Raw genomic sequence first — 20,422 nt, 5'->3', positions numbered from 1 at the left:
ATGAAGTGGAAGGGTATCGTTGAAATCCACTTTTTTTTTATGTGTATTCTAACTTCATAAGTTTAAGGGTGAGTTTGGCATTGAGGTGAATTATGATAACAGTTTTGCTACTTTCTAGGCGACTGAGAAATAGCTATTTCTTAGTCGATGATAACAACCTTTTGATTCATTTATTGAGATTCGTGTAAAATTAATGTAGGTCCAGTGAATAAGAAAATCTTCATTGGATGGCTACGATTGTCGACTGAAAAAATAATTATTTCTTATACGACTGCGAAATATATAATCCATCTCTTCCAACCATCTTTTTGTTATTTTTATGTTTGGCTAACCAACTTTTTCCTATTTTCGTGTGTATTTTCTTTCCCACACAGATTATTAAATAAGTTCAGCAATACCAGACTAAGGCTAAATAGCCTCATAAGAGGTTGACCCAAAATGTAAGAACCTAAAACCACTAAGCACATTACAGTTGGAAACACGCTAGTTGCAAGGTAGATTGTCAAATCGACGGAGAAAAAAAGACCAATAACAAAATAAAAAAGGGCGAGGTTCACTAGTTTTGGGGTGTGAATCCGGAAACTCGATCCCTCCCCTTATCATGATATCGAAACGATAATGGGAACCGGCTAAGATTGAAATTGCAAAAAAGTTGGCAGACAAAAAAATTTTGTATTCACTTGGTTGGTTACGAAAAAATTGATTGGTTATAGAAACTTACCATCTACTTCCTTCGTCCTACAATTCTTGTTTTAATTTTTTTTCAAAATGGATGTACATATTTCTAAAAAAACATCTAGATACGTGTCATATTCAACAAGAATTATGAGACGGAGGGAGTATTTCACAATTCCTTCGTAATTTTTGTCAGATTTTTGGCCAACAAAAGATGAAGAAATCTATAATCAATTTGCTAACGAGACATTTGTTGCCAAAGTTCTTAGTAGGACTTAAACTGACATAAACCAAACACATCCTGAAGTCCCAAAGCGTCGAACATGACGTCGTTTCATCGACAACTAAAGGTGGTTGATGGTTGATGCATGCTGTCAACATTTCTTGTTTGTTGGGACGTGTTTCACTGGTGGGAGACTGCACGACATTTGGGCGCAGGCTGATTGCCCCTGCATAACGCGTCATCCATGTGCATCTCTACTCTCTAGCTTGCATACAGCTTCGCCGGCAAATTTGACTGCGTTTTCTAAACATCGAGCACATGACAAGTGTCCAGAGAATAAAACATGGAACACGCGACGGCTACATTTTTTAACCAGGATCGTTTCGTTCGTCAGCAACGTGGCTAGCAGCTAAGCAGGAAACGGAAGCTAGCTCACGGGAGGAGATAAGGGGTGACGACGATACGCGCGGCCGGGGCCAGGAGGAGGAAAAACGCATCGAAATGATTTGAGGAATCTCATCCTGACCCGATCGTGAATTAAAGAACCAGCTTTCCGTCCCGTCGTGGAATCTCACGGAGCTCGAATTCGACTGTTCCCGCTGCCTCCTTTTCCTTCTCCCTGCGACCACGATCCAAAAAAAGAACTATTGTAGCCTGTACAATTGACAACAAAGGTTCGGGAGACCCGGCAAAAGCGGGGAGCAACAAACGCTAGAGATAAAGCCCGAGCGAGGCCTATACGGCTAAATACGATATCGAGCTGCTTTCGATAAAGATAGTGGATGTTTGTCACGGCCCCATGCATCAATGGCTTTGGAAGAATCCAAAGGCTACCGGTCCGGCCGGGGTCGGGAGCCAAATGGAGGCTGCCGGGGGGAAGAGAACGCTTCGGTACAGCGCGGCGTTTGCCTATTTTTCACGCTCGTGCCGTACTTGCCGGTGCCGCGTTGTCGGGCAGTCCTGCGCGGCCGGGATATTGTTTTTTTTTTTGGCGAGTAGCGGCCGGGTTATTGCTGGTGTGATGGATTGACATCTGCGATCGGACGCTTCCTTTCTTTTTACAGCTCTCAGCTCGAGGGCCTCTGTCGAAAACCTTCATTTTACCGGCAGTCATTTTTTTTACTACTAGCAGTCCATCTTTGACACCTGAATCGTTCGTTCTCACGTGTTCAGACGTAAGCGATGAAAGTCCATGCGGATCTCGAATGCAGTGCTACCGAAGTTACCTCCGGTATGGAAAGTACATCTTTCTGCGGCATGGAAATATGGAATCGTATCTCAGTTCTCAAACTGATAGAGGCAAAGCACCTGTAGACTTTAGCGGCTCTAAGCAAGTACACATGCTTTGGTTTATACTGTAGCAGCAGCTTATACTTGGCAATGATAGATGGATCCAAGCATCCAGCAATTCGGGACCGGGACGGGTAGCTGGCCTCACTGTTTGGTGCCCCGCCAAACACGGTCACGAGGAATCACGAGATCGAGCTCTCGCACACTCGCATCAAACAGTAGCATCGCTGGTTTTTTCTTCTGCTCGAGTCGTAGTCGTGTTCAGGACAGTATCCACGATCTCGCAACAAGCCCACACCGGCACCGGGCGGCAGCCACCTAACCCACGAGCGACGGCCTGTCGGGTCAGCCGTCTGCAGGTACGACGACCGACGGTACGGGCTAAAGACTGCTCCAGTGGGGCCAGCATCCGGACCATTTGTCAGCCCACTGGGCCCATTCTACGAGTAGGAGGCCGGCCCTGGATGCAGCCTGCAGTACAGGGCTGGGGCGCATGATGGATGGCCCATCCTAGCTTTGGTTTGCCCGCGCCAAGCAAATCAGTGCAGATCGAAAGAAAAGACACGGTCGCTAAAAAAAGAAGAAAGAAAAGACACGGAAGTGGCGGGGACTTTGTTTCGGCTGCAACTCGGCCCAGCCGCGCGTATCGTCGGGTCCATCGTGATTTCCGAACACGCGAAGAGGCCGGAGGCGTCCGCTCGCCTGGCTACGTGTACAACACAGCGCGGCACGGGGGTAGCCGCCGGGGAAGCACATTCCCGGCGATACCATGGATATTCCACCGCGGAACCGACCTCGGTTTCCATCCACCGCTTCGCGGATTTTCTTCTTCTGTCGGGGTAGTTTTCTTTTGAATGGTGAAGTCTTATGACTGATGGAAATTCAATATTCCGACGGTGTACGAAGTGTAGTTACGCAAATTTTTCGCTCATTGAGATATTTTTTGGGTAAAAACAACGACGTGTTTCTCTCCAAGTCGGTCTCGACTTTCACCTTGAGCCGGTCTCTGTGTATCTTATTCGCGCCTGCCGTGCCGACCCCTGTTTGGAAGGCAAAAAAAAGAGGGAGAAAATATCCCCAAACCCTAAAGCTCGGTGCTCACCATCCCGCCCCCAAACTCTAGGGTTTAACTTCCGCGTTCTCTTCACGCGACTCTCGCAGTCGCTGATCCGGTCAACCGAGTCCACACTCTAGGGGTGGTGTTGGGCTGGCGACGAGGGAGGACGAGCAAAGGGGCGGATGCAGACGGAGGCGGGGGTTGGGATGGCCGCCGCAACTATGGACGGCGCTACGGCTGCGGCCGCACGGAGGTACTCGACTCAGCAGCAACAGCCGCAGCCGCAGGTGCACCGCCACCAGCCGCAGCTCGGAACGACGCTTCATCTCCTCGCCGGCGGCGTCGCTGGCGCCGTCAGCAAGACCTGCACCGCGCCGCTCGCCCGCCTCACCATTCTCTTCCAGGTGCGTCTTAAATCGAGAGCGGCCAGTCTCTTGCTTTCTCTTCCCTTTTAATGTCGCGCGGACTGCTTTGTGATTTTTGTTTCCTCGCCAACCTGCTCTGTTGCCTAATGCTAATTGCGGGTTTTTAGTAAGCAATGAGTGTATCTTACTTCATTGAGTTGCTTGGGGACGGTCCTGCTTCCGAATAGTGGAGAAATGGGAATTGGATACATTTTTTAAGAGCAACTCTAGACTAAGGCAAAACTTTTAAAACTATAAAGACAGATCCAAATGCAATTCATGTTCTTGAAGAAGTCCTGGCTTGGCGCTATGGGTAAAACAGGCACGCAATATCGTGCTTTTTTCTTGACAATAGTATGTGTTTGCTAATAAAATTCATGAATTTTATATATCTATTTGCAGGTGCAAGGAATGCATTCAGATGTAGCTACCATGCGCAATACTAGCATATGGCGTGAGGCATCCCGCATTGTGTATGAAGAAGGTTTTCGAGCGTTCTGGAAAGGAAATCTTGTAACAATTGCACACCGTTTACCTTACTCCTCAATTAGTTTCTATACATATGAGAGATATAAAGATGTAAGTGCAGGTGCTTTTGTATGGAATTTGCATGCCTATTCTTTGTTACTTTTTGCTGTGCTTAATTTGTTAAGTTTGAGGCGTGCAGTGGCTTCAGATGATACCTGGTCTCAACAACAATGGTGGATTTGGTGCCGATGTTGGTGTCAGAATGGTGGGTGGTGGTTTGTCTGGAATAACAGCAGCTTCTTTGACATATCCACTGGACTTGGTACGGACACGCCTGGCTGCTCAGGTAAGCTGCTGTCACCAACCGTGCGTAGAAATTTGTAGAAACTATTGTGAAATGTTCACTTGACATGCCCATGGGCAAGTTAATTTCCGTGTGCAAAAGACTACAGTTCCAAATGATTTCATTTCTTACTGGAGAGAAGTAACACTTTGGACATTTCTTCTGTCGTCTTGATAAACAGAAACTGTTTGATGATAACGTTCTTTAGGTACTTACCATTGGATATGGACAAATAATTGGCTGCAATAAAACCAATCAATTACCCCCTTTATTCCCCTTTTTATTGGTTGGCACTCAGGATAGGAGACTTACTTTATTTATGCACTCTGCTTTGAGCCTTGAACCATAGATTGTCTATGTTGTAGCTTTGCAGTGTTCAACTAAGCTTCTGAACCAATATTCTTTTTCTCAATTGTATGATTGCAGACGAACACGGTTTACTACAGGGGCATATCTCATGCTCTTTTTGCGATCTGCAGAGACGAGGGTCCCAGGGGTCTGTACAAGGGGCTTGGTGCAACTTTACTCGTATGCACATTTGGCATTTCTTCGAAGTTTCAGTTTATTGAGCATCTTTCTTTTGTTATTTCATTTGATGATCCTTTAAAACACAGGGAGTAGGCCCCAGCATAGCAATAAGCTTCTCTGTGTATGAAACTCTACGATCCCATTGGCTACTAGAGAGGTAACGTGTACAAGATGCATTTTAGCTCGAAGTCATATCCATGCAACTTATTAAATTTTGCTTGTGTTAACCTCTGATGTTGAATTCAGGCCATGTGATTCCCCTGTCTTGATCAGTTTGGCTTGTGGAAGTCTTTCAGGAGTTGCATCATCTACTAGTAAGTGACCTATAGACATACAGCCCCTTGTTACCAGATGTGCTTTGATAATCTAGCAAGCATGTTCAGATTCGCAAAAACTTACTGGGCCAGTTCCAAGTTAGGAATATTATCTTCTGTGTTACTAGAGCTCAGTTTGCGGTTGCTAAACTGTGTTGTGCTGAACCTATTCTATAATTTTCTGTGGAAAAACACTCACAGAGATAGGAACATGCTGGCTAGCCAAACGATAAATAGGCGATGCCAAACACAGTCTAACAAGACAAATTGTCATCGAACATGAATGGCAGAAGACTAAATGTTTACCTGAATATGGAATTATCTGCAAGAGAGAGAGAGTGTCTTCTTGGTTAACCAATAAACCGCTTTCTTAGCGAATTGTCATGGAACTGATATTTAGTATTTTTATTTCTTACTTGCCACTTATAAGTACTTAACGAATTGTCATGGAACTGACATTAGTATTTTTATTTCTCACTTCCCATTTGCCTATTCCCTTCAGTTTGGGCTCAGAGTGACTTTGTATGTAAGCTTCTTTTTTAAAGTAACATAAAAAGAAGTAACTTAATTCTTTTGCTATCTCTGAACTGCCATATGGTCTGCACCTTACAGTGATCATTTGCAATTATTATTTTCCAGTTACATTTCCGTTGGATCTTGTAAGACGCCGCAAGCAGTTGGAAGGTGCAGCTGGGAGGGCCAATGTCTACAAGACCGGACTATTTGGAACGTTTGGGCATATTATCCGGACAGAAGGTTATAGAGGATTGTATAGAGGGATCTTGCCCGAGTACTGCAAAGTGGTTCCCAGCGTCGGCCTCATTTTCATGACCTATGAGACACTGAAATCCATTTTCACAGGAGGGGCATCAGCTGAATAGATCTTCAGTGTCTGACTGAGCTTGTCAGTTTTGATATTTGTCTCAAAATAGTGTCCGAGGCTGATTAGGGAGGGACGGAGACAGAGAGATGAGTTTGTAGCATATAATAGGATTTAGGTGGTGCGAAGTTTTGGAGTTCATAACTTTGTGTCCTCAAAGAATAGTAACTGCCGTAGGTCTTACAAAATTTTGCTGATCACTCCCGTTATGTGTATGTTAACTTTTGTCAGCTTGTAATGGTGCATGCAGTCATTGTCTCCGGCATGATACCTCTGGAATACGGCCTCTGGTATGATTTATGTGAAGTGACAAGTGAGCTCTTGTGACTATGAGTTTGGTTGTATGAATGTGAATAGTCTAGCTTGCAATTGTACGCAAAGATCATTAAAACAAAGACCAACTATTTGATTATGACTGAAAAATTGGCAGGGCACAATTTGGCCACTATTCAAGCCTCTTAACTCTTCCCTGGGCATGGTGATCTTCGCTAAAGGAGAAGATTATGTTCCATTGGCCACTATACAGATCTCTATTTTCCATGGCAGAGCCTGATCCAGGAACAGCTTGTATTCCATTCTGTAATAGTTTCTATCAGCTTTTGGGGGATCACATATGTTCACTTCCATTGCTGATTCACACTTTTGTTTAAGAATTGGTTTTGTGCAGTAAGAAACTTAAAGCTTCCAGCCTGCTTAGATGCTTCGAATTTGAGGGCTAATGGTTTTCCTGCAAGTGTTCTTAATTAGTATACTTCTCCTTGTCATATTTGCTTATGTGCGGGACTTTACACTCATACACATATATAAAATACCTCATTACATTAGTATGGGCAATACTGCAAGTTACATTGGTGCTTCTCATGTCATCTTATTAATTACACCTGACACCCTGTTACTTCAAGCAAATGCAGTTCCATTTCTGATTCACTTCCACATGACCCCTCTGAAAACACAAGGTCATTGTAATCCTTTTTCTTTTCTTCTGTAAGCACAATGATCTCTTTATGCATCTGCGTATGATCTGCTGCAGTTCTGCGCCCGATATGGACATGGCCTTTCCTTTGTGTTTAGAGGGGGAAACCTCCGGTTAAGCGTATATGGTTCAGTGTCTGGCGAAGGCCATACTGGTTGACAGCTTTATATGCAGTTCTGAAACCGTCGCCATACGCCGCTGAGGTGTCATTGGCGATCTGATGCATGAAGAACTCGCCGAGCTTCTTCTCGGTATGCGATATTCCACCCTTTTTGGACGACGGTGGCCGGTAGTGGGAGGACGACGACGAAGACGAAGCATAAGAGGATGAAGGATGGGCGTGTCTTGTAGCAGCTGGAAGGATCTCCGCCTCTAGCCACAAGTAAGACATGACTTGGCATATACCCTCCTCAACCTCTGGCTTTAGGTTTCGGTAACCTATTTCAGCAATTAATCAGAGCTCGTAAATTCAGGCCAAATTATGTAAAATGGCCGTTGAAGATTCAGAGCAGTGCAATGTTGTTTGTACCTTTGAGGCGCAACCACCCGTGCATCAATTCATGGGCAAGAATGGAGCCAGTTAGTAGCCTGCAATTATATGCAGATTGTTTTTTATTAGGATGCGCTATATTTGCAACATATTTTTTTGGAGAAACAATTGCAACATCTGATTCTGGCATAAGACAAGTGATCAGTGAAGAATGAACTGACCTGGGGAGGCCATACAAGACAAGAATTGCGGTGACTTCACATCTCCGAGTCAGCTTCTGCGGTTGAGTTCTCATATCCAGTAACCTGTTCCCACCAATCCTGGGTCTCCTAAGTATCTGTAGAAACAAAAACAAAAAAAAAATTAAAGGAGGATCATCGCCTGGATAATCTGACTCGTAAAAGTCGATTCAGGTTGAGATATTGCTCTTACACTGCTCACGGTCTGCTCCTCCGACAGACACAGGCCTCTGGTTTCAGGCATGTGGTGAGGACCCTGAAGAAAGCGCAGATGAGCGTTAACATTTTTCTTTTTGCCAAGTTTAGGCGTCGACTATCAACTGAAATAGAAACTCACTCTGCACTCTCCTTCCATGGCTTCGTTGAGCGCTTGCCGTTCGACCAGGAGCATGGGTATCTGCTGGTCTAGCTTCATGTTCATTCCTTCGTAGTAGTCCCTGATAGAATGGTACAGGGGCTGGCATTCACCGGTGTCCATGACAGCGGAATCCAGGCATTCCATGCACAGACTGCGGCCGTCTCCCAGTGACATATACTTTGTGTTCCTTGGCTACAGAATCGCATAAGAAAATTTTACGGTTGCAGTGGCAATTGAAGAAAACAAAATCGGCATAGCCGTTGCATATGTTTCACACCAAACTCGAATCATCTTAACTTTTAAATCTGCCATTTAGCCTTGTTTTTCAAAAGGCACTAGGCAAACCATGAACCCATTTTTATGTGGATTTTTGCAAGTAGAATCTGAAATGGCTGAAATGTAAGAAAAGCTGCAGGGCAATTGTTCCTTGGCAATTTTGCCACCAAAATGTACCTCCATTTTCTCACAGCTACAGCAACGAGGTGTGCGGTCAAGCTCATGTGAAGGGCAATACTTCTGGCCCCAGAATGGATGTGCTCTGTATTCTATCAAGCCCGTCCTGTTTGTGGCGATCTGCAGAAATACACGCACACAAAAATAAGGTTTTCTTTCCTTATAAAAAAAAGGTTTTCTTGCTGTGGTGTTCCAGTGGCATGCTAACAAAATATGACTATCAGCTTCTTTGGGTGGAGTTTATTCAGATAACTTACAAAATGAAGGCAGACATCACATTTTGGGTGGTGTAGCTCCTTGTAGCACAACTTGTGGTATGGTTCTGCACCTAGCAAGGTGAACTGGGAAACACAAAAGTGTAAGGGCCTACTTGGAGAACAGAAATTTCACAGGAAACAGTTCACTTTCTGCTACAAGAAGTGTATTCGAAATAGGGTGGCCACAGGAAGAAGTGTATTCGAATACAAGAAGTGTAAGCTTGTTACCTCGGTCTCGCGGATAGGGTGGCCACAGGAAGAACAACGAAAGCACTGAGGATGCCAGTACATTCCCATGCAGCTCAAGTAATGGCCATGCCCTACCTCATGCTTGCAACCACCACAGACCCTGCAGGATTATGCAGATGGTTTATTCACACACGAGCTCTTTCGACAGAAAGGTGATGAACAAAAGTAGCTAACCTGTGTGCTCTAGGCAAGGCCTGAGATGGGGCATAGGGATGGTGAGGCATGTAAGGATTCATGTTCAGACTGTCCTGTATGGCCTTGGCAAGGTCTTCGTCATTCTCTCCCTTGTTATGGTTTCGTTCTGCACGGAATTGAGCCAAAAGGGCGCATTTGTTATGAGACGAATCAGAAAGGCAGGGCAGATTTCGCATACAAGAATACAAGATAATCTATCAACCTTTAGGATGCTTGGCATCCTCTGCAAGAGACAGTGCAATTTGACGGTCCAATTCCTCATTGTCATGTCTGGGTGGATCTTCCCTCTGGAAATAGCAAAGCAAGAAAGGCTTAAGTACCACCGAAAAATTTAAGACAGGTGTGGCGAGAAGAGGGTATCACCACCTTTGGTCTGAGCGGTTCTTGTTCCCAGAGGGTGCTCTCTTCTCCTGCCGTCACCCGAGGCTGCCGCCGGTTCGGCTCCCCGGGCTTCGTCCCCTTCAAGAAAGCGCAAAGCCACTTCATGAAGCTGGATCTTCTCTCTGTGTGTGGAGCAAATATTAACGTCAGATAGGCGGCATAGGCCCAAGAGAAGTATCATCAGGATCTCACATAAGTGCCTGAAACTGAATAGTGGAGAGCAACCTCCTACCTACCAATTCCTGTCAGTTGAAAGCTTATTTGGATACGAAAATTAACCTTGGAGCAACTATGATCAGATGAAGGACCTTAAACCAGAACACTTATAAATGGCCTTACTTTGAGATTGGATTGGTACACATATTTGGTGGATTTCAGTCATTGTGTAATGTACATACTACAGCTATAATCAAAGCAGCTCTGAACCTCGATGAACTACTGACTAGTCAGTAACAATCATTATGTAATTTATATGACAAGGCACATACTTGGAATATCATTAAGAAAAAAGGCCAGATGACGTGTACCTGCACTGAACAGGATCAAGAAACACAGGGACAGAACACCACAGGAAATTGCTTGGGTTACTAACATGGGCACCTCTACACCGTGCTAATCACAGTGAGGTATCTTCCTTTTGTCCAGTTCTACCACGAATCACCGATGGGGAAGTAGGCGTCGTCAGGTTCAGTCACACTATCTCGGTGGACCTCAGTACTTTTATCCTGGATTATAAGTCTGTTTCAGTCTACCTTTCCCTCCTCTGGATATATCATGCATGATTGTTAGATAAATGTTCATGATATGTGACCAAGCTAACGTTGCTTCAGCAGAGCCTCAATTTCCTACATTCATTGCTTGCATCGGCATTTGCCCCACGCAATTAGCATGGGCCAGCTTGATGGTAGCGACAACAAGAAACTCTCTTTCAGAAAACATGATGGGGCCAGTCTTATGGACATCAGCCTCGGATATTATAAGTGCCTATAAAAATGGTTAGTTAGCCGACACGTCAATAGACCGGTAAATCGAAGTCTGCTAACGAAAGGGACATGCTAAACACCCAGTTCAGGCGATCCGTGCATGTCCTTTTGTGTTCCCAGAAAGATAGCTGAAAATTCATCTCGCCTCCTTTTCTAATCCGCTTCCGTTTATGTTGCTAATTGGGCCGCCGACGCTTTACAATGCATTCTTTTAAGTTCAATCGAGGCAACGATCGATATGGAAAAGGCAGCAAGCAAAAGGTAAAATCTTACTCCTATCAGACAAGACAAGGACAAACTGCTACTAGCTAGGCAAACGATGGCTGCTGCCGCGGTACGTAAAATCCACGAATAACAAGATAGGCGAGACGAGGTCTGCTACGGCAAAGGTGATATGATGACAATAGAAACAGACGAACCGAAAGAGTTCCGATTACCGTGGCTGCACCGATCAGAAGACCTCGACGGGTAGGCCATCTACTTAAGAACACCGGTATTCCAACACCGCATATATATAGGCGCAGACGACGACGGCGACGACGAGAGGAATAACGGCGGAGCAGAGAACTTGTCAGTATCAAGAACAACGGCGGTGATCACGATGTCAACGGGGAACCGGCTATGGGAGTAGGAAGAGGAGGATCGAGAAGCGAGAAGCTGCAATGGACGGAGGAGGAGGGGAGAGGGGGGGTTCTTAGAGAATAAAGCGAGGTGGTGGTGGTGGTGGGCTGGAGTTGGCCGCGACAGAAAGGAAAGGATTGAGGGTGAAGCGAAGGGCGGCGGGCCGTCCACAACGCCACGGCATCTCGCCTTCGTCTCCTCCTCCGTGCAAAAGCAACGAGGGGAGGCGATCGATTAGCTTAGCTCCATCCCGGCCGTTAAGCTAGCTTTAGAATAACGAAAAATTCCCTGGCGGGGCTGGCGCCAGTTGATGGCGCATTAGTGGGGAATGCACGGCCGGGGAGGAGAATATTTGGTCGTGTGTTCTCTGGGGTGGATGGAGAGGCCGGGGAAAGGAGAGATTCGTTGTGTCAACGGGAATGTATGCCTCGATCTCCCTCCCTCCCTCCCCGTTGGCTTTTCGATTTATATTTTTTTCCTTGATGCTGCTATACACGGAAGAAACGCGGGAACGGGAGAGAGGGAGACGATGCGGTGCGGGAAGAGTACGCTTGATGGGAATTCTTCTTTGGTTCTGCGAGGAACTCAAACTGAAAAGGAGCGCGCCACCCTGAAAAGCTCCCGGCCGGTGGACGGCTGGAGTCGCCGTGTGCCGTACGTGCAAGTGCGCAGCCTTTTCCGGTTGGGATGGGAGGCACGGCCCGTGGCGCCTCGTCTACGCCCCGGACCTTCTCAACTTGTTGTCATGCGCCCGGCAAAGTTGGTGGGCCTGGCGCGAGCTTGCATGGTGACCGTGTGCGTGTCGGAGGCGCTCGTGGGAATCTAGGGCTGGGTATCTCTCGCTTGGTGAAGAGCTCGGTTCGTTAAGATCGTTCCGAGACCATTGTTCGGCTCGGTTCGTTAAGAGCTCGTTAAGCTCGTTAAGCTCGTTAAAAGCTCGTTAAGATAAATAAATGACATTTTGATCTAAATTTTTTGGCATGACCTATTTGCTTGAGATAAATTGACATCAAACAAAACATATCAGAAACTGAACAGGGCTATAAAGATTGGAAAAAATACAGTAAAAGAGAAATAATATCATAGTAGAAGAGGCAAAATGAGTTCCAGTAGCCACTCACAAGTGATGTACGAGACGAGCTCGTTAACGAGCACTCGCTGAGCTCGCTCGTTAAGATCGTTAAGCTTAACGATCTGAAAAGAAAGTTTGGTTTGGTTCTTTAGTTAACGAACTGAGTCCTTGACGAACCGAGTTAGTGAGCGTTCAATAAGATTGTCGAACTTCGATCTTTTCGTCCAGCCCTAGTGCAGCTGCAGCGGCTGCCTTCTTTTGGCTTCTCATAGAATCTGCCCTCACCTACCTTCCTTGAGAAGCCGCATCTCAAATTCAGCTAGGTTTTCAAAATAGTTTAGGCCAAACTAATTTAGTAGCCTAATCAAATTTAGGTGACGGCTTCTCCAGGAAGTCCTGGAGGAGGACAACTTCTCGGAGAAGCCGGTTTAGGGAGCTGAAAAGAACTGTCCCTTTGACTGCCTGGCTGGACGTTGCGGCCAGCTACTTACGCGGCTGCCCGCTTTTTGTCTGCCGTGATCCATTTTCAACTTAAATTTTGTCCAAGTTTGGGTCCGTTCGAGCTGCATCTTTGCACTGTGTTTGTTCTCCCTTTGCTCCTTTGTCCTCCCCTGACCCGCATGTCTATGACCAGAAAGTAGACCAATTGGGTGGCCGCGTTGAGGGACTGACAGACCCAAACGGACAAAGTCCGACTGCGACCCAAAGGGACCAAAACGACGACAAAACGGACCGAATTTGCGTCGGACTACTGGAGTTGCCCTTAACGGGCTAACAACACGGGCAACGTGTGCGTGTGGGCTCTAGAATTAATACCGACACAGAGCAGGAAACACAAAACTGCCCCGTGGTCTTGTACAAGTTCTTTAGCATCTGGGCCCACTGGTCAGGATTAGACCTGGTCATGGGAGGCCCGCCCGCCCGGCCTGCTTTTACGCCAAAGCGTGGCCTGAAATCTTAAAAAAAAGCTATAGTTGTAAAAAACTCACTTTTTAATCACGAAAATGATTAAATTAATATTTTTTTAATAGGGCAAAGTTTGTCTTTCTGGTATTCAAGCCGGGCTAAGCCCGGCTCCAAGTTAGGGTTTCAGGGTCGGGCTTTGTGAAACCTGACCGGGTTATGCATAGGTCTAGTCAGGATATCCATACGATCCCCACCCTCATCAAGCTCGTCCTCTTCGTCCCACAAGCTATCCCATAAAGAGAAGCGGAACTCTTCATCGTCCTCTCCGGCCCATCCAAAATCTATTTTCTTTTTCGTCCCACAAATCCAAAACCGAAAAACCAAATCTCTCGAGAAGCCAATTTAATCTAGCAAGAGATGAGGCCGGAGATCAATTGGGGCCGGATGAGGCGGGGGACAGACAATGTTGAGGTCTATGCCGTTCCCGCCTTGGTGTCTGTGCGCGATGTCTTTTGAGCGCGTGGTCTCCCTCACCCTTGTCAACCGATGCATTGTCACTATTGTGGAGGGACCTGGCGAGGAGGAGGTTGGCGGCGGCCTGTGTTGGGAAGCGACAACGGCCCAGAAAGAGAGGGATGGAAAACTAGGAGGCACTCTACATGGGACCGCCGATATGCATGGTAGAATTTTCTTAGCTCGAGATGCAACAAGGGGCTAGAACCGGGTCTATTTTTCTTAGCACCGACTTGGCACCTGGTTTTGATCTGCATTGATCTTGTCATAATAATCCCATCATTCCAATAATCTGGCCACATGTGTGTGCCACGAGCTCAGGAGGGCACGTACATCTCGGCTTGTAAGACTACTCATGGTGAGAGTAACATAGGTGGTAACATAAGTGTCAACTGAGCAAATTTGGTGATGTGGCATGTTATTAATGAGAGAAAGGTTTGTGATAACTAGATATGTTACCATAACATCACACAAATTAAGAAAAGATGAGTCTACGACCTAATAAATGACACAATGCATGACATCACATATATGTTATTGCTCACTACGAAAGTATTAATTTAGACTAATAACGTATGCATGTTATTAATCTATATTACTCACGACTGTGACCGGCTTAAAATTGGTCTAGGCTCTAAACGGCTAGACGCACCAACCAGGCCACATCAAAACTCTCCACGACCTAGCTCGAAAAAAAATTATTTGAGAGAAATAAAAACAGGAACACCAAGAGCGATAGAGTAGGAGTAAAACAAACAAAACTCAAAGGACGAGACAGGTTTATCTAGTACCTATCGGCGGCCCACCACCCAATCTCCCACCCCCTCGGCCACCTGCTCCGCCCGAAGCGCCGAAACCCTAACTCCACCGATCTCTCCAGCCCGTGGGGAGGCGATGGCGGCGGCGCCGGCGGCGGGAGGGCAGGGGGGCAGCATGGACGCCGCGCTCCTCGACGACATCATCCGCCGCCTGCTCGAGGTGCGGACGGCGCGCCCCGGGAAGCAGGTGCAGCTCTCCGAGTCGGAGATCCGCCAGCTCTGCACCGCCTCCCGCGAAATCTTCCTCGGCCAGCCCAACCTCCTCGAGCTCGAGGCTCCCATCAAGATCTGCGGTGCGTTAGTGCGACTCTTCTCCTGCCCTCTTGACTCTCTCTCCCCGCTCCTGTTCGTAGAGTAGATCTGGCTTGGTCTCGCCGCAGGTGGGGGAAAGTTAGCTTCTTGGGGTGGTTGTGGCGATTGAATCTCCATCTCGCGCGCGTTAAACGAAACAATCCTTTGTGGCATTGACCCAGGTATTTCTCGTTAAGTGGTTTCTTTTCTGTATGTAGGTGGTGGTAAGGACGTTATCACATTGATTTTTGTTCAAGGTTTTGTAGTATGTATGCAGGCGGTTGCCATTCGCTGAGGGGTTTGAATGGGAAGATGCTCCCACAGCAAAATATACAATCGAAGAATTGCTTTACCGTTGATTTAGGCTGACAAGATTTTCTTGTGCAACGAATTCTTAAAATTAGCATCTTAGTACGGGAATGCGAGATTTATAATTCTAACTATTTGCATATAAATTTGTTTTTCAAGTTTGCTTGGGAGTTTTTCTTACTCCCTCCGTCCAACAAAAGATGTCTCAAGTTTGTCAAAATTTGGATGTATCCAGACATGACTTAGTGTATAGATGCATTCAAATTTTGTCAAAGTTGAGACATCCTTTGTTGGACGGAGGGAGTACATTACCTACACCTATCACTATCATCGAGGTAGCTAACATTCTGCTGGATGAACATACAGTGGGTATCAGGCAGATGTTTGGTGACAGGGTTTGCTTATCACGTCTATTTATGCACAGGAAATTAGTCATTTTGATACTGATTCATCATAGATATTCCACTTGCCTCGTTTCAGTTTAAATATGCTACTCCGTATTAAGCTTCTAGACCCAATTTCACAATTTAAGCAACTTCTGAGATACCTTTGGGCAGTTGTAACCATTGTTGGGCTCCCAGCTATTGTATATGTGTGGAATTGAAAATAAATCCCGATTGCGAATTCACAACCCTGTGGTCTTATGCATGCTTGATTCCTATTATGCACGCAAGTTTCTTTGGTGACCAGCTTAATTGCACTACTGTTCTCTCTGTTGTGTGCTCTAGCTCGTTCTCAAGAAAATTTAAGTCTGCATGCTTGTATCTAAATTTAGTATTACCTTGCTGTCTATTTACCTCTTTTGTGTGAAAACTCCAAACATAAATTATCTACATGTAACTAGGTTGTATTACAAAATAGGAAGCGTGCTTATTTTCACATGGAGTACATTGTCGACGTCGGAGCAGCAATTTTTCGACCCTCTTTTTTCAGTGTTAATAATCTACCTATGTGACAAGTGTTTAAGTAATATGATTGCTACAGATATTCAAAACTGTGAGGTAGTTTTTGTTGCTGATCCTAGCAAGCACTTGTTCATTCAGAACTTCAGTTGCTAAAATAGGCCACCTTTTCTCTTCTTTGATTGACTGTTGGCTATTTTCCATGTACTCATCAAATATTGAAAATGTACCAAGAAACATCTTTATTGGCATCCCAATAACAGGCTTGTGATCGTCAGCTCTGACAAAATGCATTTTGTAGTTACCATATTATCATCTGATTTTTCTGTCCCTTGTTGTTTGCTCTCAGGTGATATCCATGGTCAGTACAGTGATCTTTTAAGGCTCTTTGAATATGGAGGTTTTCCCCCAGAGGCCAATTATCTATTCTTAGGTGATTATGTTGACCGAGGCAAACAAAGCCTGGAAACTATATGTCTCCTTCTTGCATACAAAATCAAGTACCCGGAGAACTTTTTTCTTCTGAGAGGGAATCATGAGTGTGCTTCAATAAACAGAATATATGGATTTTATGATGAATGCAAGCGTCGATTCAATGTGAGGTTATGGAAGGTTTTCACGGACTGTTTTAACTGCCTCCCCGTGGCTGCTCTAATTGATGATAAAATATTATGCATGCATGGCGGCCTTTCTCCTGATCTGACACATTTGGATGAGATAAAAAACTTGCCCCGTCCTACTGATGTGCCGGATACTGGTCTACTCTGCGATCTTCTTTGGTCTGATCCAGGAAAAGATGTTCAAGGGTGGGGCATGAACGATAGGGGGGTCTCATACACATTTGGCCACGACAAAGTAACGGAATTCCTTCTAAAGCATGATCTTGATCTTATTTGCCGGGCTCACCAGGTAGTATTCTAGTGCAACATCTTTTCTGTCTGTTTCTCTAGCTTACTCTAGCAAACTAATAAGGTGTTTATGTATTTGATCTGATGTCAGGTTGTTGAGGATGGTTATGAATTCTTCGCTGACAGACAACTGGTCACCATCTTCTCAGCTCCCAATTATTGTGGTGAATTTGATAATGCTGGCGCGATGATGAGTGTTGATGAAACTTTGATGTGTTCTTTTCAAATTCTCAAACCTGCTGAGAGAAAAACAAAATTTATGGCGTCAAACAAAATGTGAAATGGTGAAGTTCTTTCCTCTTCTAGGCTCTGAGGTCAGTGGCCCCAGTTGTACTATCTTTCCCTAGTGTATGTCTGGTGCAATCGTTTGGTCATAGAATCATCTGGACTGCATACAAGTAATAGAGTGTTGGTCTAGTTGTTCCATTGAAGATGTTAGAAAACTCTGAACTTGGAAGTGAAATAGACTGATCGACTTCTGCTCAGATCTAGTTTGTTTATCGTGCTATTAAATAATTCTTGTTAATAGATTTTCAGACGAATTGGATCTTGGTATCATGAATACGAATATGCATTATCTATTTAACCAATTGTGAAACATGTACTTGAAGAAAGCTGCTTTGATGTCTTATATCACAAGGCAATATGTTGGTATATGGTTTGTGTTCACCATGATCGAAGCTTGTTTATTTTTCATTAATAGTGTCTTCCAGAGAAAACCATCAGTTGTATTGTACATGGCAATATTGTTCACAACAATGAATCAGTTTGTAGTGCCTATGGCATACTCACCTGAATTTTCCTTTTTTTATCGCTTGGACCATTAGCAGCCATTGTGAACCATATGCCAATGGGTCTCAGTCATATGTTTAGGCGCCGTCTGGACTGGACCATCAATATTTTTTAAGACAGATTTGACCCATATTGTCACATGGGCATCCTACATATGATAACTTGTGATAAATTTTGTTTTATGTTGTGACACTCAATTATTATGACTAATATAGGCGCTCTCATGCGGACACAATCACATCAAGACATCAACATGCAGGCGCTAGGCTTGAAGGCAGCATCGGGCTAATTCTACTGGGGAAACCAAATAATATCATATCTAACAGTTGGTCTGAAAGTTACTCTTCATAGCAAGTGCCAGATTTTTTATCCTTTTCTGTTACTGTGTGCGGAACCATCTTGTAGCTGTAGATATATTGATTATGGAAGGATGAAGTTGCGAGTTGACCTCAGGTGATTTCCTTCACCAGCAAGGAGAAATTCTGAATATGAAAGTATCTGTTTGGAAGTTCCACTATTTAAAGATCACCATGTATCACTTTATGAAGGTAAGAATGCAAGCCAAGGCCGTGTTTCTCAGTTGCTTGTAACCAAAGTTTAGATAGATGAATTTTATCTTAGATTCTAGGGAACTCCAATGGCAACAATTTGATTAGTGCGAGCACACGGAATGCTGACGCTTCGTGAGAAACTTGCCGAAGACACCTTGCAAGAGGCTAGATGGCTTGAAATTTATTCTGTCCTGCATTGTCGTGTGCTACTGTGGGAGTCAAAGCTACAGTACGTTGTCCACCCAATAGCTAGCTATTGGCCTGTTGGATTACCACTTTCCATGGGCGCTACCTGGGTGAAGAGCCTATCGGGTGTGACAGGAAAATCTGCGTTTGCCATGTTGGTGATCGGTGTAAAATTATCTGAACAAAAGAAACCACATCACACGAATTGAAAAAAGTGACACGTTGAAATAGCTGTTCAATTAAAAAGGTACATGACCTGGAGGTTCCAAGCTTCTTTCTGACGGATTAGCCCCCCAGAGGCCACGGCGTAGCGGGTGTACTTCATCTTCGAGATAACCTGCTACAAACTTTTCCACGATCAGACTCAGGATCAAGTATGAATCCTCGTCCAATAAGTTGAATGGACTTCATTCAAATTCATAGAGAGTACAACCTCGTTTTTTTTTTGAGCTCGTGTTTGTAGAGATTGTTGAAATCGAACCTCTACCTTCAATCCCGGTCATCTACCTCCAATCGCGTTGATTAGGCGCTCAAACGCGAAAATGCTATTTGGCTCCCGGGAACCGGTGCTCCCGGTGTCCTCACCATTAGATATCCGATCCGACGGCACAGATGGGCCGGTCCATAATAATATAAAAACAGATCATTTTAGTATGGCCCGGTATTCTAGAAGCCTACTGAAGTTTTTTATTCACCGAATGGTCCATCCGCGGCCTTCTATAACCTGGGCTGGCTTATCTAGGCTACCTGACCTGATCAAATAATTTTTTTTCCAGACAACCTGGATCACCGCAAATAAACATGGGCTGGTTCACCAAGGCTACCTGGACCTGATCAAATAAATATATTTTTTTCACTAAAAAAAAGAAACTACTGTTTTTTCGCTCAGCATTCGTAATGGCCAGGTTGGCTGGTCCTTCGTGATTGGCATGAGAATTGCTTCGGTCGGCCGGAACAATTTGACATTTGCTGGGCCAGTTCCAAAATCGGCACATGTTTGATTCTGAAATTTGCTGGTCCATTTTTTTTAAATCGGAACACTTTTTTTTATTGTCGCATGGTTACATTTTTCTATATTAACACGTGTCGTCTCACTCGCCCGACCAACACCTGGCACCGCCCGGATCATCTTGTGTTCAGGTGGTCCATGATTCGTCTGCCTGAGTAGCTCATCGATAGGATTTGCGAACCATCTAACCATCCTATCGTGCCATCCTCATCACACGCAAAATGCCAACCCATCTTTATTTTTCCCTACACACAACTTGGTAACCAGTTTTAATCTAACGAAAATTGTTGTGCAATCACAAACCAGCAAGCAGCAACCACATGATTTTCAATTAAACTATAGATCTTACACCAGTCCTAATATTTATTGAGGCCTCGGTTCTCTCGTGCAACAAAAATTCTTGCTCCCAAATCACTTACTAATCAGCCTCCTAATTTGATGGATCAGCAGCTGTATCTACAGTTCGCACGGTTGTGGTTCCATGATTCGAGGGTAGCCGCGCGCAAGGCTGGTGCAGATCGACCGCAAGAGCTGCAGATACTGCAGATACATGCAGGGCGACCGCAAGAGCTGAAAGCAATTAGAACAACAAACCGTGGTCTCAAGATCGAAATCAGGAGGAAAAGAAGAAGAGGACGCGGTCGGCCGTTCCCGTGGTACTGCAGCAAGTTGCAGGCGGCCTCACGAGGAAGGCAAACCAGCCAGGCAGAGCTGTCTGCGGTGGAGCCGGCCGGCGTCGACTCCCGGAGGTGGTGCCGGTAGTTGCGGATCCAGCTATTCCGGG

General features: G+C 45.2%; 3 protein-coding genes across 4 annotated transcripts; 2 read left to right on the top strand and 1 right to left on the bottom strand.

Moving 5' to 3' along the window:
• The first annotated feature begins 3,205 nt into the window (after positions 1-3,205).
• LOC100840253 (mitochondrial substrate carrier family protein B) lies at positions 3,206-6,577 on the top strand. The gene is made up of 7 exons (XM_003558218.4): positions 3,206-3,649; positions 4,052-4,228; positions 4,317-4,463; positions 4,887-4,988; positions 5,075-5,145; positions 5,235-5,302; positions 5,942-6,577. The coding sequence occupies exons 1-7, from the start codon at positions 3,428-3,430 to the stop codon at positions 6,181-6,183; spliced, it is 1,029 nt and encodes a 342-aa protein (XP_003558266.1). The 5' UTR covers positions 3,206-3,427; the 3' UTR covers positions 6,184-6,577.
• Positions 6,578-6,918: 341 nt separating this feature from the next.
• LOC100839944 (protein DA1-related 2) lies at positions 6,919-11,572 on the bottom strand. Of its 2 annotated transcripts, none has more exons than XM_010230520.3 (12): positions 11,180-11,572; positions 9,763-9,899; positions 9,599-9,683; positions 9,376-9,502; positions 9,181-9,301; positions 8,953-9,036; positions 8,696-8,815; positions 8,222-8,434; positions 8,078-8,140; positions 7,867-7,982; positions 7,685-7,743; positions 6,919-7,593 (listed from the first exon to the last, which is right to left on the bottom strand). In XM_010230520.3, exons 1-12 carry the CDS (start codon positions 11,235-11,237, stop codon positions 7,250-7,252), a joined length of 1,527 nt encoding a protein of 508 aa, XP_010228822.1. In that variant the 5' UTR covers positions 11,238-11,572; the 3' UTR covers positions 6,919-7,249. The 2 variants fall into 2 exon arrangements, with proteins under 2 accessions (XP_010228822.1, XP_003558265.1); XM_003558217.4 differs by having other exon boundaries at positions 11,198-11,570.
• A 3,047-nt stretch (positions 11,573-14,619) lies between these two features.
• Positions 14,620-18,471, top strand: LOC100839636 (serine/threonine-protein phosphatase PP1). The gene is made up of 4 exons (XM_003558216.4): positions 14,620-14,983; positions 16,542-17,101; positions 17,192-17,414; positions 18,108-18,471. The coding sequence occupies exons 1-3, from the start codon at positions 14,767-14,769 to the stop codon at positions 17,378-17,380; spliced, it is 966 nt and encodes a 321-aa protein (XP_003558264.1). The 5' UTR covers positions 14,620-14,766; the 3' UTR covers positions 17,381-17,414; positions 18,108-18,471.
• The last annotated feature ends 1,951 nt before the right edge of the window (positions 18,472-20,422 follow it).

This window comes from Brachypodium distachyon, chromosome 1 (genome assembly GCF_000005505.3).
Source record: "Brachypodium distachyon strain Bd21 chromosome 1, Brachypodium_distachyon_v3.0, whole genome shotgun sequence".
In the NCBI taxonomy this organism is placed as follows: domain Eukaryota; kingdom Viridiplantae; phylum Streptophyta; class Magnoliopsida; order Poales; family Poaceae; genus Brachypodium; species Brachypodium distachyon.
Note: the sequence above shows the minus strand (reverse complement) of the source record. Positions and strands in the feature narration are given on the sequence as shown.

Coding starts and splice junctions, on each gene's coding strand:
- LOC100840253 (XM_003558218.4), top strand. CDS start 3,428: ATGCAGACGGAGGCGGGGGTTGGGATGGCCGCCGCAACTATGGACGGC. Junction 4,229..4,316: donor CATATGAGAGATATAAAGAT/GTAAGTGCAGGT, acceptor TGAGGCGTGCAG/TGGCTTCAGATGATACCTGG. Junction 4,989..5,074: donor GGCTTGGTGCAACTTTACTC/GTATGCACATTT, acceptor TTTAAAACACAG/GGAGTAGGCCCCAGCATAGC.
- LOC100839636 (XM_003558216.4), top strand. CDS start 14,767: ATGGCGGCGGCGCCGGCGGCGGGAGGGCAGGGGGGCAGCATGGACGCC. Junction 14,984..16,541: donor GGCTCCCATCAAGATCTGCG/GTGCGTTAGTGC, acceptor GTTTGCTCTCAG/GTGATATCCATGGTCAGTAC. Junction 17,102..17,191: donor TTATTTGCCGGGCTCACCAG/GTAGTATTCTAG, acceptor ATCTGATGTCAG/GTTGTTGAGGATGGTTATGA.
- LOC100839944 (XM_010230520.3), bottom strand. CDS start 11,237: ATGGCCTACCCGTCGAGGTCTTCTGATCGGTGCAGCCACGGTAATCGG. Junction 9,900..11,179: donor CGGTAATCGGAACTCTTTCG/GTTCGTCTGTTT, acceptor CTCCACACACAG/AGAGAAGATCCAGCTTCATG. Junction 7,594..7,684: donor CGGGTGGTTGCGCCTCAAAG/GTACAAACAACA, acceptor TTGCTGAAATAG/GTTACCGAAACCTAAAGCCA.